The sequence below is a fragment of the Diceros bicornis genome, chromosome 17 (genome assembly GCF_020826845.1).
Source record: "Diceros bicornis minor isolate mBicDic1 chromosome 17, mDicBic1.mat.cur, whole genome shotgun sequence".
In the NCBI taxonomy this organism is placed as follows: Eukaryota; Metazoa; Chordata; class Mammalia; order Perissodactyla; family Rhinocerotidae; genus Diceros; species Diceros bicornis.
This window is the reverse complement of record NC_080756.1, coordinates 18281258-18306129: the sequence shown is the minus strand read 5'-3', so window position 1 is coordinate 18306129 and position 24872 is coordinate 18281258. Positions and strand designations below refer to the sequence as shown.

Here is a 24872-nt window from a genome sequence, read left to right as displayed (position 1 = left end):
AAGCCATCTCTTAACATTTCTTTAAATTCTAAGCTGTTTATACCTTTTTTCTAGTTTTAAATTCTTATAACCTCAATGATCCTAATCCTTCCTACCTCTAATTCCTTAACTTTCCTCAGCTCCTCCTTAGCTGGTATAAGCTCCTTGAGATAGCATGTCAGTCTGTTTTGTTTTAACACTTCAGTTTCCTCTAACACAGCATGAAGATAGCCAATCCTTTAATTAGCATGATGCATGTGTGGAGGAAAACCGGATGATCAAGGGTGGGATTATTCAGAATGATCTGTTTTTGGCATTTTAGGACAGTTGTTGACTGTACAGATAAAACTTGAAAAGGCAGTTAGGATGTGTTTGAAATCTTTTTTTCTCTCCCTGACTTTTTATTTAAAAGCAAAATGCTTTCCCCTTTCCATTTGTATAGCTCTTTACAAACTACGAATTATTTTTACATGCATTATTTAATTTGTTCTAAATACAAATTTCCTAAGGCTGACAAAGTGGAGATTATTATTCCTGTTTTTGAGGTGGAGATGCAGGCTTGGAGAATTTGTGCTCCTTGAAGTCACACAGCTCATCAATGATAGAGCCACAACCTTAGACCTTTCAGAAACCTTCTGTTTGTCAGTTAATTTTAAGGTCTTTTCTGCATAGTCACGTGGCCATTGCTCTTCTGGAGAACTGTAATTTAAGATCAACAATAATAGGAACAATACTTATAACAAACAGTGGTTCCAGAGTTCCCCCAAAACCAGATAGTTGGCCAAAAATGTTATAGATGATTATCTTGACTTTAAATATGTCTAAAGATAAATTTTGTGCTCCACAATTAGATAGATGATTATATTCTTGGAAAAAACAAGAGATGATATCAGTGGAGATTGAGGGGTGGGTCAGCATAGACAGTACAGTGAGAGCAACTCAAATGTTGAGAACCAAAGTAAATTTTTATATCCTGGCAGTTTTTAAAAATATTTAAGGCAAATAATACGTCTCGCTGGGCCGGCCCAGTGGCTTAGTGATTAAGTGCGCGCGCTCCGCTGCTGGCGGCCCGGGTTCGGATCCCAGGCGCGCACTGATGCACTGCTTCTCCGGCCATGCTGAGGCTGCGTCCCACATACAGCAACTAGAAGGATGTGCAACTATGACATACAACTACCTACTGGGGCTTTGGGGAAGAAAAAAAGGAGGAGGATTGGCAATAGATGTTAGCTCAGGGCCAGTCTTCCTCAGCAAAAAGAGGAGGATTAGCATGGATGTTAGCTCAGGGCTGATCTCCCTCCCAAAAAAAAAAAAAAAAAAAAATACGTCTTGCTTTTCCTTTGAAGAGAAGGTATTAGGAAAGGTGTCCGGGAAGAAGGAGTTTGAACTTCAGCTGAAGGCAGATGAGCAGGTTTGGGGGTTTTGCTTTCGTTTCTTTCTGTTTCGTTTTGCAGCTTCTGTTATACTGTGGGGGAGACAAATCTGAGAGGCAGCTGAGCAGATGGCTGTGGAATGGAAGGCTCTCTGCACCTTCTTACATTGTGGCCTGCAGAGTGCTGCCTTTCGGTTGGGGGGCCTGTAAGTGCTCAGGAGATTCTTTGCAGTGGTCCCAAGTGATGATGATGACAGACTTAAGGATTCCCAAGACCTGGAGGCAGATCCCAAAGTGGCAGGAAGATGAGGTAGCAGGACTATATCATTCGCAAGGGCTTCACAACTAGGAAAAACTATTTTGTTAGAAACCATAAAGAAGCACTTCCTAGTTGATAACATTGTGAGGAAATATCTAAGTTACATTAATAGGCCAAAAAGACAAAGCAAAAGCAGAATGCATACAGTTTGGGTGGTATGATACCAGATCTCGATAAAGACAAGCTGCGTGCAGAAAAAAGATGACTGGCTAGATGTTAACAGTAGTTGCCTTTGGGAGGGGAAATTATTGGTGACTTTTTTTCTCCCTTACACTTTTCTGTTCTTTCCAGTTTTCTACAATGGGCATAATAATTATAGCTACCACATATTCAGTTCTTACTACACTATACTAAGCACTTTATTTGCATGATCTCATCTAATTCTTATAACCACCCTATTCAATAGGTGGTTTTATCCTATTAACAGATGAGACTCAGAGATTTAGTGACTTGTGGAAATGGAACTTGAAGCAAGATCTTCCTGATGCCAGAGGACTTCCTGACTGCTTAAATATTAGCTCGTTTGGGAAGTGGGGAAAAAACAGTCATTCGTCTTAGAAGGATGCAATATATTAATAATGTTATATGCAGCCCAGGCTAGGAGAGCAATTAATACCTCTCTGGGCTAGGATGAAGCAGTTCTTACTGTCAAAACATTTTGGATGTGTCTGCAGCCATGGATTAACTTGTCTTCGCCTGAACCGTTGGAGTGCTTCCAGGTGGATGCTCATGCTTTGTAGGAGCTGCTGATGGTCCACAAGCTGGTCTCACACAATATTATTGCTTAGGTTCTGCCACATCTGCATTTTTTCTTCAGGCTCAATTTAAGTTCCTGAGCCAGCCCTGATGGCCTAGCAGTTAAAGTTCAGTGCGCTCCACTTCGGTGGCCCAGGTTCGGTTTCTGGGCGTGAAACCACACCACTCATCTGTCAGTAGCCATGCTGTGGTGGCGGCTCACATAGAAGAACTAGAAGGACTTACAACTAAAACATACAACTGTGTACTGGGGCTTTGGGGAGGAAAAAAAAAAGAGGAAGATTGGCAACAGATGTTAGCTCAGAATGAATCTTTCCCAGCAAACAAACAAAAAAAATTGAACCTGTCTTAATACATTCTACTGCCTCTCAGTATGTTGGCACCTATGATCTGGCCTTTGGAAAAAAAAAAAGAAATATAATATTCCCTATGAAGAAAAGACATCAGACATCACCTCATTAGAGCCTCATCAAAAACGATTTCACTCCTCACAAAAAAAAAAACAACCATTTCACATCTTCATTAATTATTCAGCTGTGATTGAATGGTGATGATTTTTTGATAGTTTGGAAATTTTCACTTTTGCTTTTTGCCAAAGCAGAGGATAAGGGGACTTTTCCCATGTCTTCGTCTCTGGGCTGGAAAAGTAGGTGAGAATCATTGTTCTTTACTCATAAAGAAAGCAGATGCCGCTGACAATCCAAAAGTCACACATAACTCAGAAATCATGTTGTGTTAGCTTGCACATGAACAAACATCTCATTTACTGCTCACAGCCCCCACCCTGTGAGATAGATATTACTGTTGTCTGCATTTCACCTAGGAGGAAACCAAGGCTTAGAGAAATAAAGTAACTTGTCCAAGATTGTACAGTTAGCAGTAGAGTTAGGAATTGAATCCAGGCAATCTAACTCCAGAGCATTAACCTATCCTATTACATATCCATTACACTATCCTAACTCTAAAGCTCAAGTTCTTTATTTACTCATGTGATCCTGGGAAATTAACTTAACCTGTCTAAGCGCATTTCCTTATCTGTGAGAAAAAGGTAAAAGGACCTTTCTCACAGAGCTATAGTGAAGATTAAATGTAACGGCATTTGTAAAGTGTGAAGCACGTTGCCTGGCCCATTCTTAGTATGCAGAAAGCCAGTTTCCATTCCTTTCTCTATACTTTTTTGGCCTTTTTAGCCCTGAGAAGTAGACAGTGGGATTTCTACTGAATTGCTTGACTTGGAGAGGGTTGGATTCCTTCTGAGATTCTAAAGATCCTTCATCTGAGAAGGAGAAATTATTGTACAATTATTTTAAAGCAGAATACTACAAAAATTTGAGGAAAGCTTGAACAGGAGAGAAAGGGCTAGATTCTAAGTCCACTTCTAAAATGCTCTAAATTTTAGTTCCAAGAAAGGTGACTGTCTGATAAATTTCCAGTTATATATTTCCATGTGAAAGCAGTTTAGAATCAATAACAAGTTGAGCTTCCTTGGGCAGATCTGTAGAAATGTGGGCAGAATCTGCCATGTGCAGATGTTGCAGCATACCTCTTTGAGAAGGACAGCTACAGTTTAGGAGGTTGGAAGTCAGTGGCTAAATGCCCTAATAAACTTTGCATTTGGGTTAAGAGAAATGAAACAAATTTGTGCTGTGTTTAACGTAGTTAAGGTTCTCAGTTGCTTCCTCTGTTACTGATCGTTTTGCACCAAGGCTCCTTAGAGGCTGAATTTTAAAAAGGCAGAGGCTCCTGACTTTAAAAAAATTGTTAATTCTCCTCCCTCCCCAACAAAACGAAACAAAACAAAACAAAAAATATACACCTCCATTTGCCAAAAAAATGACCTGAAGAGAAGGAAAGGGTACATGATCTTTTCTCTGGTCCTTGGGTCTCAGCATGGCTGAAGGAAGACACCTTCTCCCCACCTCCCAGGTAATTAGAATTGGGCAGCTGAGCCAGTAGCAGAGACATACCTCACAGAATCCAAATTCTAGAGAAGACTAGCTGGAAGGTAACTGTGAAGCTGCTTTATGTGGGAGGGTCTACTCCAGGTTTTGTTCCCTTCAATTGGCTGTAGTCTGACAAAAAAAGCAATAGCCAACTTTGCTGGTGGGGATATAAAATGGTACAGCCACCTTGGAAAATAGTTTGGCAGTTCCTCAAAAAAGTAAACATCGAGTTACCATGTGACCCAGCAATTCTACTTCTAGGTATATACCCAGGAGAACTGAATACAGATGTTCATTCAAAAACTTGTACATAGGGCCGGCCCCGTGGCTTAGCAGTTAAGTGCACGCACTCCGCTGCTGGCGGCCCGGGTTCAGATCCCGGGCACGCACCGGATCCCAGGCACGCACCGACGCACCGCTTCTCCGGCCATGCTGAGGCCACGTCCCACATACAGCAACTAGAAGGATGTGCAGCTGTGACATACAACTATCTACTGGGGCTTTGGGGGAAAAATAAATAAATAAAATCTTAAAAAAAAAAAATTGTACATAAATATTCAAAAGCATTATTCATGATAGCCAAAAAGTAGAAACAACCCAAGTGCCCATCAACTGACGAAAGGATAAACAAAATGTGATACATCCCTACAATGGAATATTATTCAGCCATAAAAGGGAATGAAGTATTGACACATGCTATGACATGGATGAACTTTGAAAACATTATGCTAAGTGAAAGAAGCCAGGCACAAAAGGCCACATATATATGATTTCATTTGTATGAGATGTCTAGAACGGCAAATCAAGAGAGACAGAAAGCAGATGATTGGTTGCAAGGGGCTGGGTGGAGACAGGGAATGGGTTTGCTGACAGATACTGTGTTTTTCTTTGGTGTGATGGAAGTGTTCTAGAATGAGATAGTAGTGATGGTTGTACAACATTGTAAATATACTAAAAGTCACCGAATTGTACACGTTAAAATGGTTAAAATGGATAATTTTATGTTATGTGCACTTTATCTCAATTTTTAAAAAATTGAAAGGAAGAAACAATAGCCAAGTACCTGGACTTTCAGTCCCAGCTTTCGAACCCTCACCTAGGGAGGAGGGACTTCAGAAACTACCCACCCATCTTGGTATTCTGTGTCCCCTGATTTTTGTGTGTGTGTGTGTGAGGAAGATCAGCCCTGAGCTAACATCCGATGCCGATCCTCCTCTTTTTTGCTGAGGAAGATTGGCCCTAAGCTAACATCCGTGCCCATCTTCCTCTACTTTACATGGGTCGCTGCCACAGCATGGCATGACAAGAGGTGTGTCAGTGCTCACCCGGGATCCGAACCCGTGAACCCCGGGCTGCCGAAGTGGAGCACGCACACTTAACCGCTTGTGCCACCAGGCCAGCCCTCTGTGTCCCCTGATTTTAACAGATGAGATTTTCTTATAGTAGAGATGTATTTTTCTCTGAATACTGTCTGAGCCCCCAACTGGTGCTTAGCACTTTTAAGGAATGTTCTTCTTAGGGAGTTTTGGTTTATGTCATCTTAGGCGGTTAACGGTGATGAATATATGTTTGCTGTCTCTCTCTCCATTAATCAATCTGATCTGATGAATACTGAGAGACTGCGTATACAAACGGACAATGACCAGACCCTATATAAAAATAGAACTTTGACCCACTACATGGCCAAGAAACCAACCCCTTATCTACAATAAACAACCCAGGAAGCCAGGGTGCTATCAGGCAAACTTGCAGTAAGCCAGATTGCTATCTCTAGTGACATTCCGGAATGCTAAAACAATAACTCCTGTAACAATCAGCCCAAAATGGCCAGGACTTGATTGATAACTGACAACTTCCCTAATTTTTGTCCCTGCTTCCAACTTATGACCAATCAGAGAAAGCCAAATATGGTCCCCTAACCAATCACATAGGATGCCCCACTCCTAGTTAGCCTGCCTACAGCTTCTCTGTGTCAGCACGCTCCAATCAGGGCACACCTGAAGCCTTCCCTTCTTTCCACTGTAAAGCTTTCCCGCTCCTCTGCCTGCCTTTGATTCTCTGCCAAAACGCACGTGGTGGCCGCTGACTGCCTCACTCTATCAGGCTCAGAATAAATAGCCTTTGCTTTTCTCACTTGGTTAATCTTCATTTATTTCCACAATACAGATAACATTTTATACATATTTACACACTCTGCACTCCATATTCCTTCTCAAAGGAATTCCACTGCATAATCCATATCTCAGTCGTACCTTGGGTAACCTCACTCAAGAGTTACCAAAGATGTGGGGAAAAAGGAGGTGGAGAAGGAGGTCTTTGCCCAGTTGAGGATTGTCCCCTAAACCCCTCTTTACCACAAGACTCTCTCAGAAAGTATACTTTCTAGTCAATCTCCTCCCTGCTCCAGGCAACCACTTCTGAGATGTATCACCATAGATTAATTTTCTTTCATTTTCGTGGATTCATACAATATGTATTTTTCATTTGGCTTCTTTCACTCAACAAGATACATTCATGTTGTTTTGTGTATCAGTAGTTCATTCTTTGTCATTGATGAGTGGTATTTCATTGCATAAATATACTCCAATTTGTTTATCCATTTACCTGTTGATGGACGTTCAGGTTATTTCCAGTTTGCGATAATATAGACAAGCTTGCCAAGAGCATTCTTGTACAACTCTTATTGCAGATAAATGTTTTCATTTATACTGGACAAATATCTCAGAGTGAAATTCCTGGGTTGTATGTTAAATATATGTTTAACTTTATAAGAAACTGCCAAATAGCTCTCCAAAATAGTTACACCATTTTTTTTATATTGCCGCCAACAATGTATTAGAATTCCAGTTGCTCCACATTCTGGCCAATATTTGGTATTTTTAGTCTTTGATTTTAGCATTTTAGTGGATATAGAATGTTATCTTATTGTGCTTTTAATTTGCATTTCCTTGATGATTAATGGTGATGAGCATCTTTTCACTTGCTTATTGGCTTCTCATATATCTTCTTTTGTTAATCACTTGTTCTAATCTTTTACCCATTTTTAGCTTTCTTTTTATTATTAATTTGTTAGTTTTTTATGTTATGAATACAAGTCTTTTATCAGATATATAAATTTTTAATTTTGATGAAGTCCAGTGTATCAATTTTTTTCTTTTGTGATGCTTTTTGTATCCTGTCCAAGAAATCTTTGCAAATCGCCAAGATCATGAAGATATTTTTCTTCTATAAGCTTCACTGCTCCGGTTTTACATTCAGGTCTCTGATTCAGCTCAAATTAGTTTTTGTGTATGAAATTAGATAGGAATCGACCTGGGTTTTTCAGCACCATTTGTTACAAAGACTTTCCTTTTTCCATTGAATTGACTTGGTGCATTAATCAAAAATCAGTTTTATAATGTATTTTGCATCTTGTCCAAGAAATCTTTGCTGATCCCCAAGATCATTCCCTTGATCTATGTGTCTATGCTTATACCAATACTACATTTGTCTTAATTATTGTAGTTTTGTAAGTCTTGAAATGAGATAGTGTAAGCCCTCCAAACAAAAAAATTTTTTAGGGGCCGGCCCGGTGGCGCAAGCGGTTAAGTGCGCACGCTCCACTGCATCGGCCCAGGGTTCGCAGGTTCGGACCCCGGGCGCGCACCAACGCACCACTTGTTGAGCTGCAGCGGCGTCCCATATAAAGTATAGGAAGATGGGCATGGATGTTAGTCCAGCGCCAGTCTTCCTCAGCAAAAAAAGAGGAGGATTGGCAGATGTTAGCTAAGGGCCGATCTTCCTCACACAAAAAAAATTTTTTTTTTAGATTATTACATACCGCTTTTTTTTTTTTTTTTTTGGTGAGGAAGATCCACCCTGAGCTAACATCTGTTGCCAATCTTCCTCTTTTTTTGCTGAGGAAGATTTGCCCTGAGCTAACCCCTGTTACCAATCTTCCTCTATTTTGTATGTGAGCTGCTGTCACAGCATGGCCACTGATAGATGAGTGGTGTAGGTCCGCGCCCAGGAACTGAACCCAGGCTGCCAAAGCGGAGTGCACTGAACTTAACCACTAGGCCACCGGGGCTGGCCCTAAATAATCTTTTAAGAGATTACTTTGCTATTCTAGATCCTTTGCATGTCTTTATATATTTTAGAATCATCTTGTCAGTTTCTTCAAAAAAGCCTAGAATTTTGATAGTGATTGCACTGAATCTGTAAGTCAATTTGGGAAGAATTGGCATCTTAATTATATTGAGCCTTCCAATCTATGAATATGGTATATTTCTTCATTTATTTAAGTCTTCTCAAGTTTTTCTCAGCAAAGTTATATAGTTTGTAATGGAGGTCTTGCACATCTTTCATTATATTTATTCCTTGGTATTTGATATTTTTTGTTACTGTTGTAAACAGTATAACTTTTGAAATTTTATTTTCAAGTATTTCTTGCCAGGATTAGAAATAGTTGGTTTTTGTATATTGACCTTGTATCTCATGACCTTGATAAATTAACATATTGGTTCTATTAGGTTTGGGTTGTTTTTTTTTTTTTAATTCCATAGGGTTTTCTACATGTGCAAAAATATTTTCTGTGAGTAGCATAAACTGCAATCTTTATACCTTTTATTTATTTTTATTGCTTTATTGCACTAGCTAGGCCTTCAGCTACAAAATTGAATAGAAATGATGAAAGCAGGCATCCTTCCTTGTTTCTAGTATTAGAGGAAGAGGATTTAATGTTTCACCAAGAAGTATAATGTTGGCTGTAGGTTTTTATCGATGTTCTTTATCAGATTGAAGCTGCTACCTTTAGTTCCTAGCTTGCTGAGAAATTTTATTATGCGGAGGTGTTGAATTTTGTTAAATGTTCTTTTTCTGCTTCTGTGAGATGATCATATGGTTTTTCTCCTTTATTCTGTTAATGTGATGAATGACCTGACATTTTCCTAATATTAAACTAACCTTGCTTTCCTGGGATAAAGCCTGTTGGTCTTGATGTATTATCCCTTGTATATATTGCTGGATTGTTTGCTCATATTTTGTTAAGGGTTTCAGATCTCTGTTCATGAGGGATATTGGTCTCTAATTTTCTTTTCTTGTAATGTTTCTGTCAGGTTTAGTGTCAGGGTTATGTTAGCTTTATAAAACAAGTTGAAAACTATTCCTTTATCCTCTGTTTTCTGAAAGAATTTGTGTAAGATTGGTATTATTTCTTCCTTAAATGTTTGATAGAATTCCCTTGTGAAGCCCTCTGGGCCTAGAGTTCTCTTTGTAGTAAGATTTTTTATTATAATTTCTTTAATTAATATGAGCTGTTTAGATTTTCTATTTCTTCTGTTGGTTTTGATAAGTTGTGTTTTGATAATTTTGTTCATTCATCCAAGATGAAATTACATAAAGTTGTTTACAATATATCTTTATTATCCTAATGCCTAAATGCCTCTAGGCTTTGTAGTGATGTCCCCTTTTTTATTCCTGAAAATTATAATTTGAGTTTTCTCTCTTTTTTTCTTGATCAGTCTCACTAAGGGAATGATCAATTTTATTAATCTTTCTTAAAAAAACCAACATTTGACTTTTTTGATGGTCTATTTGTCTAGTTACTAATTCATTAATCTCCACTCCTATTTTTATTATTTCCTTTCATCTACTTACCTAAGATTTAATTTGGTCTGCTTTTTTTAGTTTCTTAAGGTGGAAGCTTAGAACATTGATTTTATATCTTTTCTATTTTCTAGTATAAGAATTTAAAGCTATAAAATTTTCTCTAACTGTTGCTTTAGCTGCATTCCATAAATCTTGATGTACTGTGTTTTAATTATCATCAAAATATTTTTTTAATTTCCCTTGTGACTTCATCTTTGATCCATGGATTTTTAAAAGTCTGTTGTTAAATTTACAGATATATGGGGATTTTTCTGGATACCTTATTGTTACTACAAGACTTTTTGATGGAACCAGTTATTTGGATCTATGCTAAATCCTCTTGCCTGTGTAAAAGATAACATAATGACTTTTTCTTTTTACCCTCTAAAATTCCCTAAGTATGGGCTTTGAAATTTTCATTTCTTGGTATCTTCTTTCATTTACTTCTTTTTTGAAACTAAGATATATTCTATAACACGTAATTATGGAACAAATTTTAACATTGTAGAAGTTATCTCCACGTATCCTTGCTATAGTTTACTTTCATTTTACATAGAAAGTATACATAATAATCGTTCCATCTTAATATTAGATTTTGGGATGAATTTTTCTTTATGTGGATTTTTTTAAATCCATGCTAAAAATTATTTTAATTTTCAAATAGGTATCACTAAATGATAATCTAATGATTTGACTAGGTCCTTGAGACAGCATTTTTATTAATTTTGTTTTTTTAAGGTTAATGTTATTAAAGTCTGAAGAATTTATATCTTGTTACTTTCAGTAAGCCCAGAAAATAGTAAGATATACTTAGTACCAAAGCCATATTAAATACAATTTCATCCTTCCTTGATGCATTACCCTGGTTCATTAGATCTCACAGTACCTTGGGGGTCAGCATTATGAAAACTATCTGCCATGCACTGTAGATTTTCAGAAGGGCAACTCAGTAAAAATCTAGAATCAATAAATACCAGAAATAAGAGTGTCCATTATATGGGTCCTTCCAGTGTTCATTTTTAGATGATTGTCATTTAAAAAATGTAGTAGTTTAATCTTATTTGTTAAATGTCATGAATATCAGGCTGAGAATTGTAGCAAAAAGTGGCTTCTCAAAGAAATATACTTTATCATGACCTGAGGTAATGGTTAACAAGTCGTTCTTCACGTACAGATGTTTGTGTAGTAAAACGCAGCCAGGAATTCCCGAGGAAATCATTTTCTTTTTCCTTTCCATTTCTTCTGTAGCTCTGCCAAACAAACAAACAAATAAATAAAACCCTAAGGTGAACCAAATGTCTGAATCAGTGAAACTGTTTGATAAAACACTGTGATAAGATAAATTATCATCTGCCAGGAACTTTCTTCTGTATGGTTCTTAAAATCTAAACATATGTAAGGACAGAAAGGCTTTCTGTAGCTCTCCAGAGGTAATTATTTTCTTTTCAAAACAGCTAGGATCATTCTGGTGCTGATCAGACAGATACTTTTCTAGCTTCATGCAAACATGCCTTTTCCCAGTCCTCTGGGGGATAGTGACTGTCTCTGCCCTCTCACCTCCACCATGGAAGGGGCAGCCAGCTTTACATGGGTAACGTGTTAAAGTGGACAACATGGTTACCAGAAAGCCACCCTGTTAAGCCTGATCTGATGTAGCATATTCAGGCTTGCACAAGCATGGGACGTTAAGAAACCTTTTGCTGTAATGTACCATACCAGTATTGCCCATGGTGGAGCATGTAAAAAATATTTTGTATAACAGTCTGATGGTGTTTTCTGCTCTTTCTGTTTGGTTGAGAATTTGATCATTGCAAGTTAACTCATAAAATAAAATTTTAAAAGGATAGGACAAACATATATGATGCAATATATTTAATTAAGATAGCAAAACCATGAGCTGGCCTAGTGGTGTAGTGGTTAAGTTTGCACACTCTACTTCGGTGGCCCAGGGTTCATGGGTTCAGATCCTGGGCACGGACCTACACAGCACTCACCAAGTCATGCTGTGGCCGTGTCCCATATACAAAATAGAAGAAGATTGGCACAGATGTTAGCTCAGGGTTAACCTTCCTCAAGCAAAAAGAGGAAGATTGGCAACAGATGTTAGCTCATGGCCAATCTTGCTCACCAAAAAAAAAAAAAAAGATAGCAAAACCTTACCCTACTTCTTTACAGAGGCTTAGAGGAGATTTAGGGTAGAACTTCAACTTGCTGACATTCAGTTAGGTCCAGGGTTGGCATTTGGAAAGACAGTTTGGTAGACTGATGGTGCTTCTACACGTGGAGGAAACAATGTCTATGATACTCACTGTGATCGGGGACTTGGCCCTTACTGAAATTTCAAATAGAGGTGAATTTGACTTATTTTATCATGTGGTCCAGTTCTAGTCAAATGCTGTGAATATGAGCCTGGGACAGGAGAATTCAGGGTCTGCTTCTGGGACATTGCCCCAGGGGATCTGGTCTTTCTACTCTTGCTTAGAATTGAGCAGATGAGGTGTCTCGGTCCCAGCCAGACTCTTGGGTTCATTGTGGATCTGTGCAAACTTAAACAACTTGATCTTATTATCTGAAGATCTAAGGATGATCGATGGCCAACTTGTTTCATTCTACTTCTTAAGATGAATAGGATTGTAGGATCAAAGTAAAAACATGTGATGAAGAGCACATGTTTGTACTCACTCTCTGGACTATCTATCCAGTAAGGGCCAGCTTTAATGTTTATAAGACTTTACTCACCTGATTTGCTATTTTTTTCAGGCTACAACTGAGGTGGAAATAAAGAAGAAAGGCCCTGGATCTCTCTTGGTTTCCATGGACCAGCTGGCCTCCTATGGGCGGAAGGACAGAATCAACAGTATATTGAGTGTGGTTACAAATACACTAGTAGAAGGTATGTGCCCTGGGCTGTCGGTCCAAGCTGCTGAGATACACGTCTGTAGTGTGCATGATAAATATAGTCCCTGTCCCTCAGCCTGAGCTTTGCAAAACTTGTCTCGGGGCTTTAGGAATAGAGTCTACTGGTTATAGAAACCAGCATCCCAAATCTGCATGTACAGAATCCAGTAAGGACTTCAAGGCTGCTGCCGCATTGTCCACAGATAGGTAAGAAGTGTGAAGGAACGACATGAGTGAGCTAGAGGGTCTCGAGAAGTCTCTGTAATCGTCATCCTGAGGAGCCAGTGGGGGGTGTGAGGCATAAAGGAATGTAGGCTGGAGAACTGTGAAGATATAAGATGATGGAATCCCCATCGTGCCCTCTACCCCAAAACATGCTTTCCCCTTTTCATTTTTAGCTGCTTACAACGCTTTTGGTTTTCTCTTGAGGGCGAATGTATTGTGCATTTTGACTGCACCTAATTCTGCCTCTCCTCCAACACCCCCACATGTCCATAAATATATTTCATGTGTGAATAGGTAAGCTGAAACCCCTCTTGCTTCGGTGCCCTGTGCCACAGAGAACAAGCAGCCACTGTTGAATCACAGCATATCTGCAGTAGTGTTGCTGTCAGGGCCTGACCTCGGTATTTGGTGGCTCCTCCATGACACAGCCTGCCATGCTGAGGAACGTCTGAAGATTGTCCATTACACCCCAGTCCCCCTAGCAAGTGTCGCCTTTCTAATTGTGCTCTGTATTCCAGGCTCCTCTTTGGAGGAGCTTTCTTTGGAGGTAGATTCAGTGAATAGATTTTTTCTCACAAGACTCTGATTGATTTCTGCGTGAATCTTCTTCATTTGATTCATGTTGATTTGGCTCAGTTGTCCCATTGTAGATCCAGACTGTTCTTGAGGCCTCAGATTGCTGTTCTTCAGAGTTCAGACACCCAGGCTAACCCGACAATAACCAGAGTCCCGAGATAGGGAGACTCAAAATTGTCCTGGTGTCCTTTGCACAAGTTACTATTTAAGTCATTTAAACCCAACAGCACTTCTACTCTGCGTGTGTGTGTGTGTCTGTGTGTGTTGGGCAGGGGCGTCTGCGGTGGAGGAAGAATCCCTAGAAAGGAGCTTCCCTGGAGTGTTTGCACCCCCACATATGGGCAGGGAGTTCGACTCTACCTAGACTAAGCTTGAGAACGTATCAAGTAAAAAGAATATTGAACTAACTGCTTTCTGCTGCCTGCACAACTTCGCTTATTCCTGTTTTCTCTTATTCCCATTGAGGTCGTCGTAGCTTATACTTTGTGATTACAGGTAAATAACTGCAGATCCTAAGAATTTTAAACTAAGAAACACTAGCTTAGGAACTTTAGCTAATTTTGTTCTTCAATTGGAGATCAAGACAGGATTTCTCTGAGTATCTATGGTATTTGGGAAGGAAAAGCTAACAACTTCCAACAGGCGTATTTTATTACTGGCAAAGACGTCCGAACAGGAGACCTATGGATGTGATGCAGCAATTGTTGATTGATTACGACGTGGCCTAGCATAGAGTTTGGCAAAAGTAGATGCCCACAAAGGGTTTGTTGACCTGAATTCTGCTGTGCTTGGATGGCTGCAGGTTCCTTTTGGAGGCCTTAGTGCCTCCACCCCTCTTCTGAGTTAGATAGAAACCCCTGGAGCATTACTTTGTTCTTTTCTGTTCCCTTTTCTTCTCCTTCTTCCTGTCCCCTTCTTTCTCTCTCTGTCCTGCTCTACTCGTTCTCCACCCTCCACCCACCAGCACACACAAAAAAAAATAATGTAAGGGTAGCTCAGGGGAGAGAGAGGCTGTACTTGTGTCGTGAGTTGGAAGCCACTCCAGGTCTTTCTCCCTTTTCTAGGCCCTAATGTTCACAGAGCCTCTGACTTCCCTGCCTTCTGCTCAGACATTCCTCCTAGCCCCTCTCCTAGGATCGACTCCCTTGGTTAAAGCTGATGAGACAGAACTGCTGTCAGCAAAGAACGATGAGTGGCTGGAGCTGAATAATGTGAGAAGGAATTAAAGGACATTAAGAAAGATCCATTCCTGTTTAACCACTGGTGCCTCTGTGTTTAAGGATTGCTACAAGCGTTAAATGAATAATTGTTCCTGCTTCCCAGACCTCATTTAGGAAACTCTGACATTATTTTAATCCAATGAGTAAAACAATTATTATTTGAAACCAAAGAAGCAGGCTCCTGCCTACCTAATGCTTTAGAAACCGCAGTGGGAGAATTCCAGAATCCTGTAAATAATGAGAAAATCCTGTCCTGCCTGCTCTGCCTCACACCTATCCTGTTGCAAACATGCTCACCAGGATCCAATAAACTCAGCAGATCACAGTCAGCAGCCCTGTCAGCTTTGGGGATATTTCAGAGGACTGGGGCCGGGGTGGAGGCAGAGAGTGTCATAGTCTCAGTTCTCCTTGAAGCAGTTAAGCTGTGGGAGAAGAGGAGAGAGTTGGTGAAGTAAGAATGAGGAAGCAGGGACGGTACTTGGCATTTCTGATTCTCAGGTTCAAAACTTTCAGAAACTCCCCTTTAGAGGTAACTGGCTATAGCTGTTGCTGCCACAGTTTATTTATTCATTCTTTTATTCACCTGACAAGTATCAAGCGTCAGTACAGGTGCTTATCTGGTGTCCGCCTTTCCCGGTGCGGCTGTAAGCTCTGCGAGGATGCAGACTGGTCCAGCGTATTCCCAGTGCCCAGCACATTGTAGGTACTTAAAAGTTGTTGGATTGAATTGAGAGAAGCCCCTGCCTTCAGAAACCTCGTGGCCTACTATACCGCCATCTTGGTGGAATTATGAGGCCCTCTCTGAAAACAATTCCCAGGACGCCTGAGGTTGAGACCTACAGTACCCTCTCTGACAATGCCCAGGAGCAAAGTAAAGGAAACCCCACAAACCTTTGGACATCCCCCCCCCCCCCCCCGCCCCCCACACCATATGTTAACCCATTCCCCCAGACCAAATTAGCCATTCCAGGCATATGGGGCCAGTAACAGTTTACACAGCTGTGAGTCACTGTATAAACCTCCTTGTTCACCTAGTTGATCTTTTCTAGTCCCTGAAGCTCCACATTGGCTTACTTTTGGTGAAACATAAAAGATCCTGAGGATCTTCCCTTCTCAGGAAATGTCGATAAGAGATAACCAGTACCCTGTAGGAATCAGAGGGTAGGAAACCCCTGTTTGCTGTCTGGCAAAGACTTGGAGCCTAGTTCATTGTAAAACATTACAGTCATGTCAGCTGTCAAAAATGTGCACAGTCGCTGCCTTGGCCTCCACGTGCCGGTGAGCAGCAGACATTTGGAGAAGGGAGAAGATAAAAAAAGGAACGGAACCAAATTTCCAAATATGTACGACAAGAATTTATGGAAATAAGAGAACCTTTTCATTTTCTTTTTTGGGGAAGAAAACTAAATTTACCTTGAGAAGGGAGGGAGTTCTATGAGGAAGAAGCCAAAGCAAATTTTCTTCCGACTTCCTTTCCCACGCAGACTCCCACGTGGCGCTTACTGTGGCCCTTAAATCTGAAAAACCAAGGCAACCATTTTCTTAGCAACCAGGAAGCCAATCAGAAACCCGACGAAAGCACCCCATCTAAAATAAAGCCATCACCATGGGTACCATCCAGCTGGGTGGAAAAGGGAACGTAGACTAATTTAAGGCAGCCATCTTATTCTTAGTGAAATGTTGGGAAACTTTTTTATTCCCTGGTTGATTTGATTTTGTCAGCAGAATTGGGGAGAGGGGGTGCAGTTATATCCAACCCTGTAGAACCAGTACCTTGCCTCTAAGGATTATCACGCAGAGAGGTTTTCAAAGTTACACCTCTTACAGAACATCCTCCTAGATCAGATCCTCGGACTTTTGTAGTCCTAGCTGTTACATTTCACACTCAATTTGAGGAGAGCTTTGTTACCTAGAGCCTCGTGCATTGATTGTTGTAGCTGCCAGCTGAGTAGCTCTCTGCCTTTAGTGTCTAATCATGCTTTTTAGTCTTTGCTTTGTAAACGACCTAGAGATCATCTAGTCCAGTGACTTTCGGTCTGTGTTTGTCAGTCCTAGGATTCCAGGGAGGTGCCTCAGGGAGGGAAGGAGAGGGTTGGGCTGGGCTCCCAGGTCCTCTTCTTTCCTCAACTAGAGCAGCTCCTGGTTTATCTGTTTTACATGTTGGGGGTCACATAAGATCTCATTCGAAGAAAACAAGTTCTGCTTCTAAAAGAGAAACAGACAGAAAGAGACAGAGTGGAAAAGACAAAAGAAGGAGAAAAAGAAAAAGGAGAGAAGAAGGAGACGGAAGGAGGGAGAGAGGAAGAAGATAAAGAGAGAAGACGAGGAGAGTGGAAAAGGGCAAAAGGGTAGGAGAGAAGGAGAAAGGAAGAGAGAGGAGAAGAGGAAGGAAGGGAGCAAGGGGAAAGGACTGACTGATATTCCTACCTGAACTGTGACAGTAAACTCACTGTGCTTCTTTAAGAACAGTAGAAAAGTGTGGGGCTTGATTGACGACGTAAAGATAATAATAATAGCAAATTCTTCTCTAGCACTTACTAAACGCTAGGGTGTTCTGAGGCACTTTGTATATATTTTAACTCATTTAATTCTCACAGGAAAATGAAGTAACTTGCTCAGGGTCCCACAGTTAGCAAGTGTCTGAGCTGGTATTTGCACCCAGGTATGTCTGGCTTCAGAGTCTGCTTTTGGCTGCTTCTCTGATAATAATTTGCAAAGTATATAATATAATACATATATTAAAGTATATATTGCAAAGTATATAATATAATAATATATACAAAGTATAGTATAGTACCTACCATGTGTTGAGAACTTACTTTGTGCCAGGCACTGTGCTGTCTGCTTTACATGCATCAACTCACTTGATCTTTAATCAGTGGATGAGGATTGTAGGACCCGTTTAGTCCTGTAACCTAGAAAGTGAGTGTTGTTCCAGATGAGGCAGCAGAGGCTTGGAGGAGTCAGTACCTTGCCTGAGATCACAAGACTTTTGAGGATTGAGCCAGGTGAACCAGGGAGTCAGACTGCAGAGGCTAAGCTCCTAACCACCACGCTGTGCTCCCAGAACGAATGAGTTGAGTTTGGTTTGTAAGTAGATGGATGTTAACAGGAAGGTGATCTGGCACTGATCGTGCCTCCTCTCTCCCTGAAGAGAAGGGAGACGCAGGAAAGTCAGCACCCATGCCAGCTTTATTCTCATGTTAATAACAGTGATAAGGATCCAGTGAGGATTAGGAGCGGTCCCCTTTGTTCTCCAGCTGTGATTGAGGGGCCATCTTTGTTCTTTACTCACCGCAGAGCTGGAAGAGTCTCAGAGAAAGTGCCCGCCATGCTGGTATAAATTTGCCAATACTTTCCTCATCTGGGAGTGTCACCCCTACTGGATAAAACTGAAAGAGATTGTGAACTTGATCGTCATGGACCCTTTTGTGGACTTGGCCATTACCATCTGTATTGTCCTGAATACGCTGTTTATGGCAATGGAGCACCATCCTATGACGCCACAATTTGAACACGTCTTGGCTGTAGGAAATCTGGTAAGATGGCGAACTGTCTACTGATTTTATGATCTGAGTGTGTTTTGCCTATAGCACATCTTTTTCTGATACTGACAGCGGAGTTTAGTTGAAAAGAAAGCACTAGTTAATTGGAAGACAAAGGCTTCCACATATGCCGCGGCACCAGCCGCTCCTGCTCACTGCTGGGATCCCTTGGCTGTCTCCTCTTTCTGCAGAACTTTGAAGACGTCATTTAGGAGCTATTGGTGGAAAACCAACCATGGTGACAGAATGGAAGGCAGGGTACAGTGGGTTGCTTTCAGCAGCTGAGCCAAGGACTTCTGGAATTTTTTCTCCTTCTGCTTCTCACATCGATTCCTGCATCACTCCAGCAAATCACTTCCCCTTTCACCTTCAGTAACAACCACCACAGAATCAGGGAGCTCTTTCAGTGCATTAAATGTAACTCTAAATCTGCCTGCACTGTCTTATCTTAATTATCCATATGGGAACTATCTATGGGAAATTTTTAATTCTAGGCTGATTTCCCCCTCCAGTCCAACTTCTGGGCTATCCTCCAGTTTCTACCATTAGTTGATCTGTGCCAAATTTATTTTAAAGTTAGCTTAAGTCATATATTTAACTTATTATATTACTTAGAAGATAAGTGTACAGTTTTTAAAAAATAGGCTACACAGTGTATTCTGAAGTCAAGTCGTCGTGATTTGGGGATTATCGGTTTTACTTTGGTACAAAAATCAGGAGTTGATTGAATTTTGATAGAGAGTAGCGAATTAGTTGGAAATAATCCTCTAGGTCATCTGGGCCTCATTGTTCCTTAGGAGTTGGACCATAGACAGGTCAAATCTAGTTGTTACCATTTAATTTGAGCATGATCTCTGCCCCGTGTTGGTTTTTTCACTTCCTCCCCTAGCTCCTGCCACCCGCACCACCACCCCCCGCCCCCTTCTTCTCTCTCTCTCTCTCTCTCTCTCTCTCTCTCACACACACACACACACAGTTTCTCCCAGAAGTCCTAAGACACCATTAAAGTGATATAGTATCATCTTGAGTTCTGATTCTGAAAACACACGTGACAAAGGGCCCCTTTCTCTGGTTAGTCCTTGTAGCCTATTTGTGTTCACTGGGACATATCCAAGATGATTCTGTGACCTTCCCAGTCTCCATGTCTGGGTTAGTGACACGCACCAGGCTCACTGCTGCAATGTAAACCCTCTTGTGCAGCCCAGTGAAATACCCACAGTCTTGAAGCAGGACCCTCCCACAGCCTGTCCAGGAAATCTGCTGACTGGCTCTGAAAGGTACCTGAGGGTGGGCTCACTGTGTGACTGGCTGATCCAGGGGCTTGACCATCATGCAGCATTTTGAGCCAATCAACAATATCGTATAGATCTAAGCTTTATTTTATTAGCCAAGGGTTAAGTAATGAGAAATAGGACTTGATCAGTTTTGTTGTTAATGGTGGTAGTGTTTTCCCTGCAGCATTTTGTTTTTCTCAAGTCTTTTCTTTTACTTGCTCTTCACAGAATCAGTCCTTGATTTCCAAGGGGTTTTGAGAGGCCTTTTCACATACCACCAGCAGAATTGCCCTCAGACCAGGCCAGCAAATAGCATTATTTTTCTCTTACTTAAAAATCTACAGAGATTTAGGGTCACATCTCAATTAGAGTCGTGAGCATTTGGAAGACTGTGCTCAGAGCCATCAGTGAAGAAAGAGGAGAGAAGAGAATATCAGCAGCTAATATTCAGGGGGTCCGTGAGGCAAGCCAACCAGAACCAAGCTAAAATAAGAAAGCACTCTGAGGGCAAGAGTTTTCAAGGGGAAGCTCAATGTACAACTAGCAAGGGGAATGGACAGTAGTAAATGGTTCAGGATACTTCAGACTGGTCGGTGGAGTGAATGTGAGGGTGAAGGAAAAGAAATCAAGAATGGGGCCTAGATTTGGGGGTTTAGAAACTGAGGGGAAAATGGGGATGACTGAGAAGGAACAGGTTTGGAGTTTAAAATCGAGAGTTCTGTTTTGGACGTATTTAGAGTGAGATTTCTGTTCACTGAGTGAAGATGCCAAATGAGGCAGTTGGATACGTGCTGGACCTCAGGGAAACCTACATCATAAGTATTTTCTGAACAGTAACAGAAGCTCAAAGGTATATTTTGCTGCCAGTTGACACAATTACTGAGTTTGGCAGAAAGAACACAGAATCAGAAGTCAGAAGATTTGAGTTTTGGTTCCTATTTGATATCGTTTAACCTTAAATAAGCCATTGATTTCTGTCCAGAAATGTTTTAGATCTATAAAATGAGGATAATACCATGTCATCCATGTTTGGGAGGATAAAATGAGAACTTATACAGAAGTTTTTGGAGTATTGAAAAGTACTCTACGAATCTTAGGAACTGTACTAGTGTAATTCAATAGGAGAATTTTCAAAGGCTTGGAGATTTGTCTAGAGCCTTTGACTGAACCTGAGAATAAGAGGATGGAAGAAAGTGGAGTTAACTAGCCTGTGAGTACAACCTTGTCTTATGGATGGAATGCGAGGCCGGGGCAGTGAATTAAGTTGTGTTTGTCCATAGACATGCAGATAGATGTTTTTGAGGGAAGAGGAGAACAGTCTTCTGTAAATTGAAGATCCCTGCCTCTTCTGCCCTCCCCACAAGGAAAAATGCTAACAATAGAAGGAATCTTAAAGTTAATTCCATCCAACCCCTGTGTTTTATGAAGGAAATTGAAGCCCAGGGAGGCCCCGCTGACTTATACAGCTTTTGTACTGTGTAGTAGATAAATGTAATGATTTTTTTCTTGCCTTTTTTGCAACCAATTGAGCACAACAGTGGGTTTATAATGGTTTTTTAAACAATCTCAATCTCACAGAGAAGTTTCAAGTACAGTATAAAAAACTTTTTTTTGAGAGTAAGTTGCTAACACAGCCTATCACCCTGAATACTTTAGTGTGGGGTTTTTATGAACAATCTCCTACAGAACCATGATATACTGTCAAAATCAGGAAATTAACATGGATATATTACAGCTTCTAATTCTCAGGCCCCTTCAAGTTTTGCCAGTATTCCCAATGATGTCCTTTATAACAAAAGGATGCTGTTCCAGAGTTACCCACTGCATTTAGCTGTGTATCTCTTTAATCTTCTTCAGCCTTGAAGAACTCCTTAGTCTTTCTTTGACTTTCATGACTTTGACACCTTTGAAGACTACAGACCAGATATTTTGTAGAATCTCCTCAATTTGGGTTTGTCTGATGCTTCCTCGTGACTAGACTCAGGTTATGCATTTGGCAGGAATCTCACATGTGTGAGGCTGTCTTCTTCTCATTGCATCTCCCAGGTGGCACACAATTTCCATTTGTCCTGTGACTGGTGATGTTCATTTGAACACTTGATTTAAGGAGGTGTCTGCCAGGCTTCGCCCCTGTGAAGTTACGTTTTACCGTTTATAATTAATAAGTATTTGTGAGGAAAACCCTTCGAAACTATCTGAATTTCCTGTTTTTCATTAAACTTTTATTTATTCCTTTATTTATTTCTGTGTGGACTCATGGTTTTCAGTTTTTTCCGGTGGGTTATAATCCATTACTCTCATTTACTTAAATGTTTAAGCCATTCCTGATTTGGCCAGTGGGAGTCCCTTCAAGCTGCCCTCTGTGTCCTTTCAGTATGTCCTGATGACTTCCTTGTGTTCTGGTATCACAGTATATTCCAGGCTAATTTTACGTTTTTCCTGACTCAGGCCTGGAATCAGCCATTTCTCAAGGAGCCCTGGTGGTTTTAGTGAAAAACGGTATTTAGAAGTCAAGATCTGTTGGAGCAATATGCATGACTAGGCCTTCTCAGTACAGGGCTAGCTGTTTATTCTAATCCAGTATTACAGGATTCATTCTAGTTCTCTCCTTTCTATATTCGTAATTCCTTCTCCAACAAAAAGAAACCTGACTGCCACTGTCTTTAGTATATTCCCTTATTTGATCAAAAAGCCGCTGTTACTCTTACAACATGGATGTCCTCCTCACCCTATTCAGGCTCTGACTCCCCATGCTGGGCCCCCAGCATCCACACCAGTGTCCTCCATGGGGACCCCCTCCTCACACTTCTCAGACTCTGACACCCCAGGCCACCCCACACATCTTTGTTTCCCATACCCGCCTTGGACTGGAAAGCCTCACAGTGGGCCTTCCCCTGCATGGACCCCTCCTCACCCCACACCAAGCTTCCCCCAACATAGAAGCTCTCTCCGCCCTGCTTGGACCCTGACACTCCACACTAGGCCACCCTTCGTTGCCCTACTCAGGCTCTCACTCTCCACTCCGTGTGCCCATCTGCACAGAAACTTTCCTCCCCCACTCAGGCACTCACTCCCTGTGCTGTCCTTCTACCTGGAAGTTCTCCTCGCCGGGCTCCGTAGCTAACTCCCGATGCCAGGCCACGTCCTCCTCACCCTGCTAGGCTCTGACACCCCTCGCTGGGCCACCTCTCTCTGCGGGCAGCTTGAGCCCACTGAGGCTCTGACACTCCTCGCCAGGCTGTCCTCCCCCTGGGGATGCTGTTTCCACCTGCTTAAGCTCTAACTCTCTCTGCCAAGTCCCCCACCCGCTCCAGTGTGGACACTCTCCCATCCTGCTTGGGCTGCAACACCCCATGCTGGGTAGCCATCCTACACAAACACCCTCCTCATCCCACTCAGACTGACATCCTGTACTGGACTGTCCCCCTGCATAGACATCCTCAGCCCACTCAAGGTCTCCTTCCCCTTACTGGGCTGCACTCCTGCATAGATGCCCTGCCTGGGTTCCAGCACCTGGCACAAGGCCCCTTTCCATGTGGTTAAGGGCCTTAGGGCTGAATCTTTTGGCGGGGGAGTGCAGGTGGAAGGAAGGGCAAAGGCTTAACCTGACAGGTAAGTTTCATTTCTGAGATTGTAGGCAAAAAAGGAAAAACAGAAAGTTATTTTCCCCCTTCACCAAATACACAGGATTATTATCATTCCTTAACTACAGCTTAACTAGTTTTCAACCAACAGGAATTCTTTTCAGATTTTAATGTTTCTTTCATCTGTGTCCTTGTAGCCCCTCTGCATACCTGTTTTTAAATACTTATTACATGATATTTTCATTCGTGTGCCCTGCCTCCTCCTAGTGGGGTCGGCAGCCATTCCAATTTGCACAGATCTGAGGGGCTCCTACGACATGGAACTTTCAGGAACTTTCAGTTTTAAAATCAGGACAGTCCTGGGCAAATCAGGACAAGTTGATTACCCTAACTGGAGACCCAGGATGCAGGACTTTCAGTATTAAAATGGGGAAAGTCTCAGACAAACCCAGACGAGTTGGTCACCCTCCCTCCTGGTGACTGAGTTCCTAAGGAGCTATTGTTTCACCATCACGTGTTCTTTTCATGTCTCCACTATGGTACATAGAGCTTTTCTCCAGTTGAATTTCATTAACTTTGGGAGAGAACCCACTGTAGAACAGGAACCGATTAGCCCCACCTGAGTGTAGACAGGAGCGTGCAAACCCTGGTCGCTCCCCAGTGAGCCTGAACTTTGTCTGCAGGTGCAATTACGGCAGAAGGAGATGTGCCACTTCTCCCTCACCTTGCCAAGTCCCAGAGCAACCCCCAAATGAAATACTCCAATCTTAGGACATTGTAGGCCTTACTTGGTGACCTGGTGTCACAAGGTCTCAGGCCTCTGCCCGGGGGCTTGTCCAAACTAGAATGATACGGCAACTGTGAATTCAGAACATTCTATGAGAAAACAGCAGTTCTCAGTCTTTTTTTTGGTCTTCGGACCCCTTAACACTCTTAAAAAGAGCTAAAGAACTTTTGTTTATGAGGGTTATATCTACTGGTATTTACCATATTTGAAGTTAAAACCAAGAAAAATCTTAAATATTTATGTAAAAATCGCAATAATATACTCATTACACAATTACATGAGTAATGTATTTTATGGGGAAAAACTGTATTTTCTTAGGGAACAAAATGGCATTTTCATGTCTGGTTTAATAGAAGATAGCCGGATTTTCTTATCTGCTTCTGTATTCAATCCATTGTGATATATTGTTTTGGTTGAAATACGGGAAGAAAACCTGGCCTCACACAGGGATGTAATTGGAAAAGGGAGGTCCTCGTGCCCCCTAAAAGGGTCTTGGGCGCCCCAGGGATCCTCAACTACACTTCGAGAACTGTTGTATTAGAACATAAATTCTTAGGTGAGTATTTGATGATATTTACAAGAGTGACATTTATGTACAGTTGTTGATCCGCTGCTTGTAAATCTTTTTTCTCCTCCTCAAGAAGCATGTCACAGTGCAAATAAGAGTGGCATCTCAGGGATAACCTTAAATCTACTCTTCTCCGTTTTTAAAAAAGCAATTCCCTTATTCAACCAATAGTTGTATTTATTTCCACCCAAACCCCAA

At 41.3% G+C, this 24872-nt stretch overlaps 1 protein-coding gene across 14 annotated transcripts in view; it reads left to right on the top strand.

Moving 5' to 3' along the window:
- The window catches only part of SCN8A (sodium voltage-gated channel alpha subunit 8), a 115650-nt gene that overhangs the window by 53633 nt on the left and 37145 nt on the right, over positions 1–24872 (top strand). For all 14 annotated transcript variants that reach the window (XM_058558229.1, XM_058558228.1, XM_058558233.1 and 11 more), the window contains 2 exons: positions 12758–12890; positions 18217–18455. In XM_058558229.1, coding sequence (XP_058414212.1) covers positions 12758–12890; positions 18217–18455 — 372 coding nt within the window. The remainder of the gene's footprint in view (positions 1–12757; positions 12891–18216; positions 18456–24872) is intronic.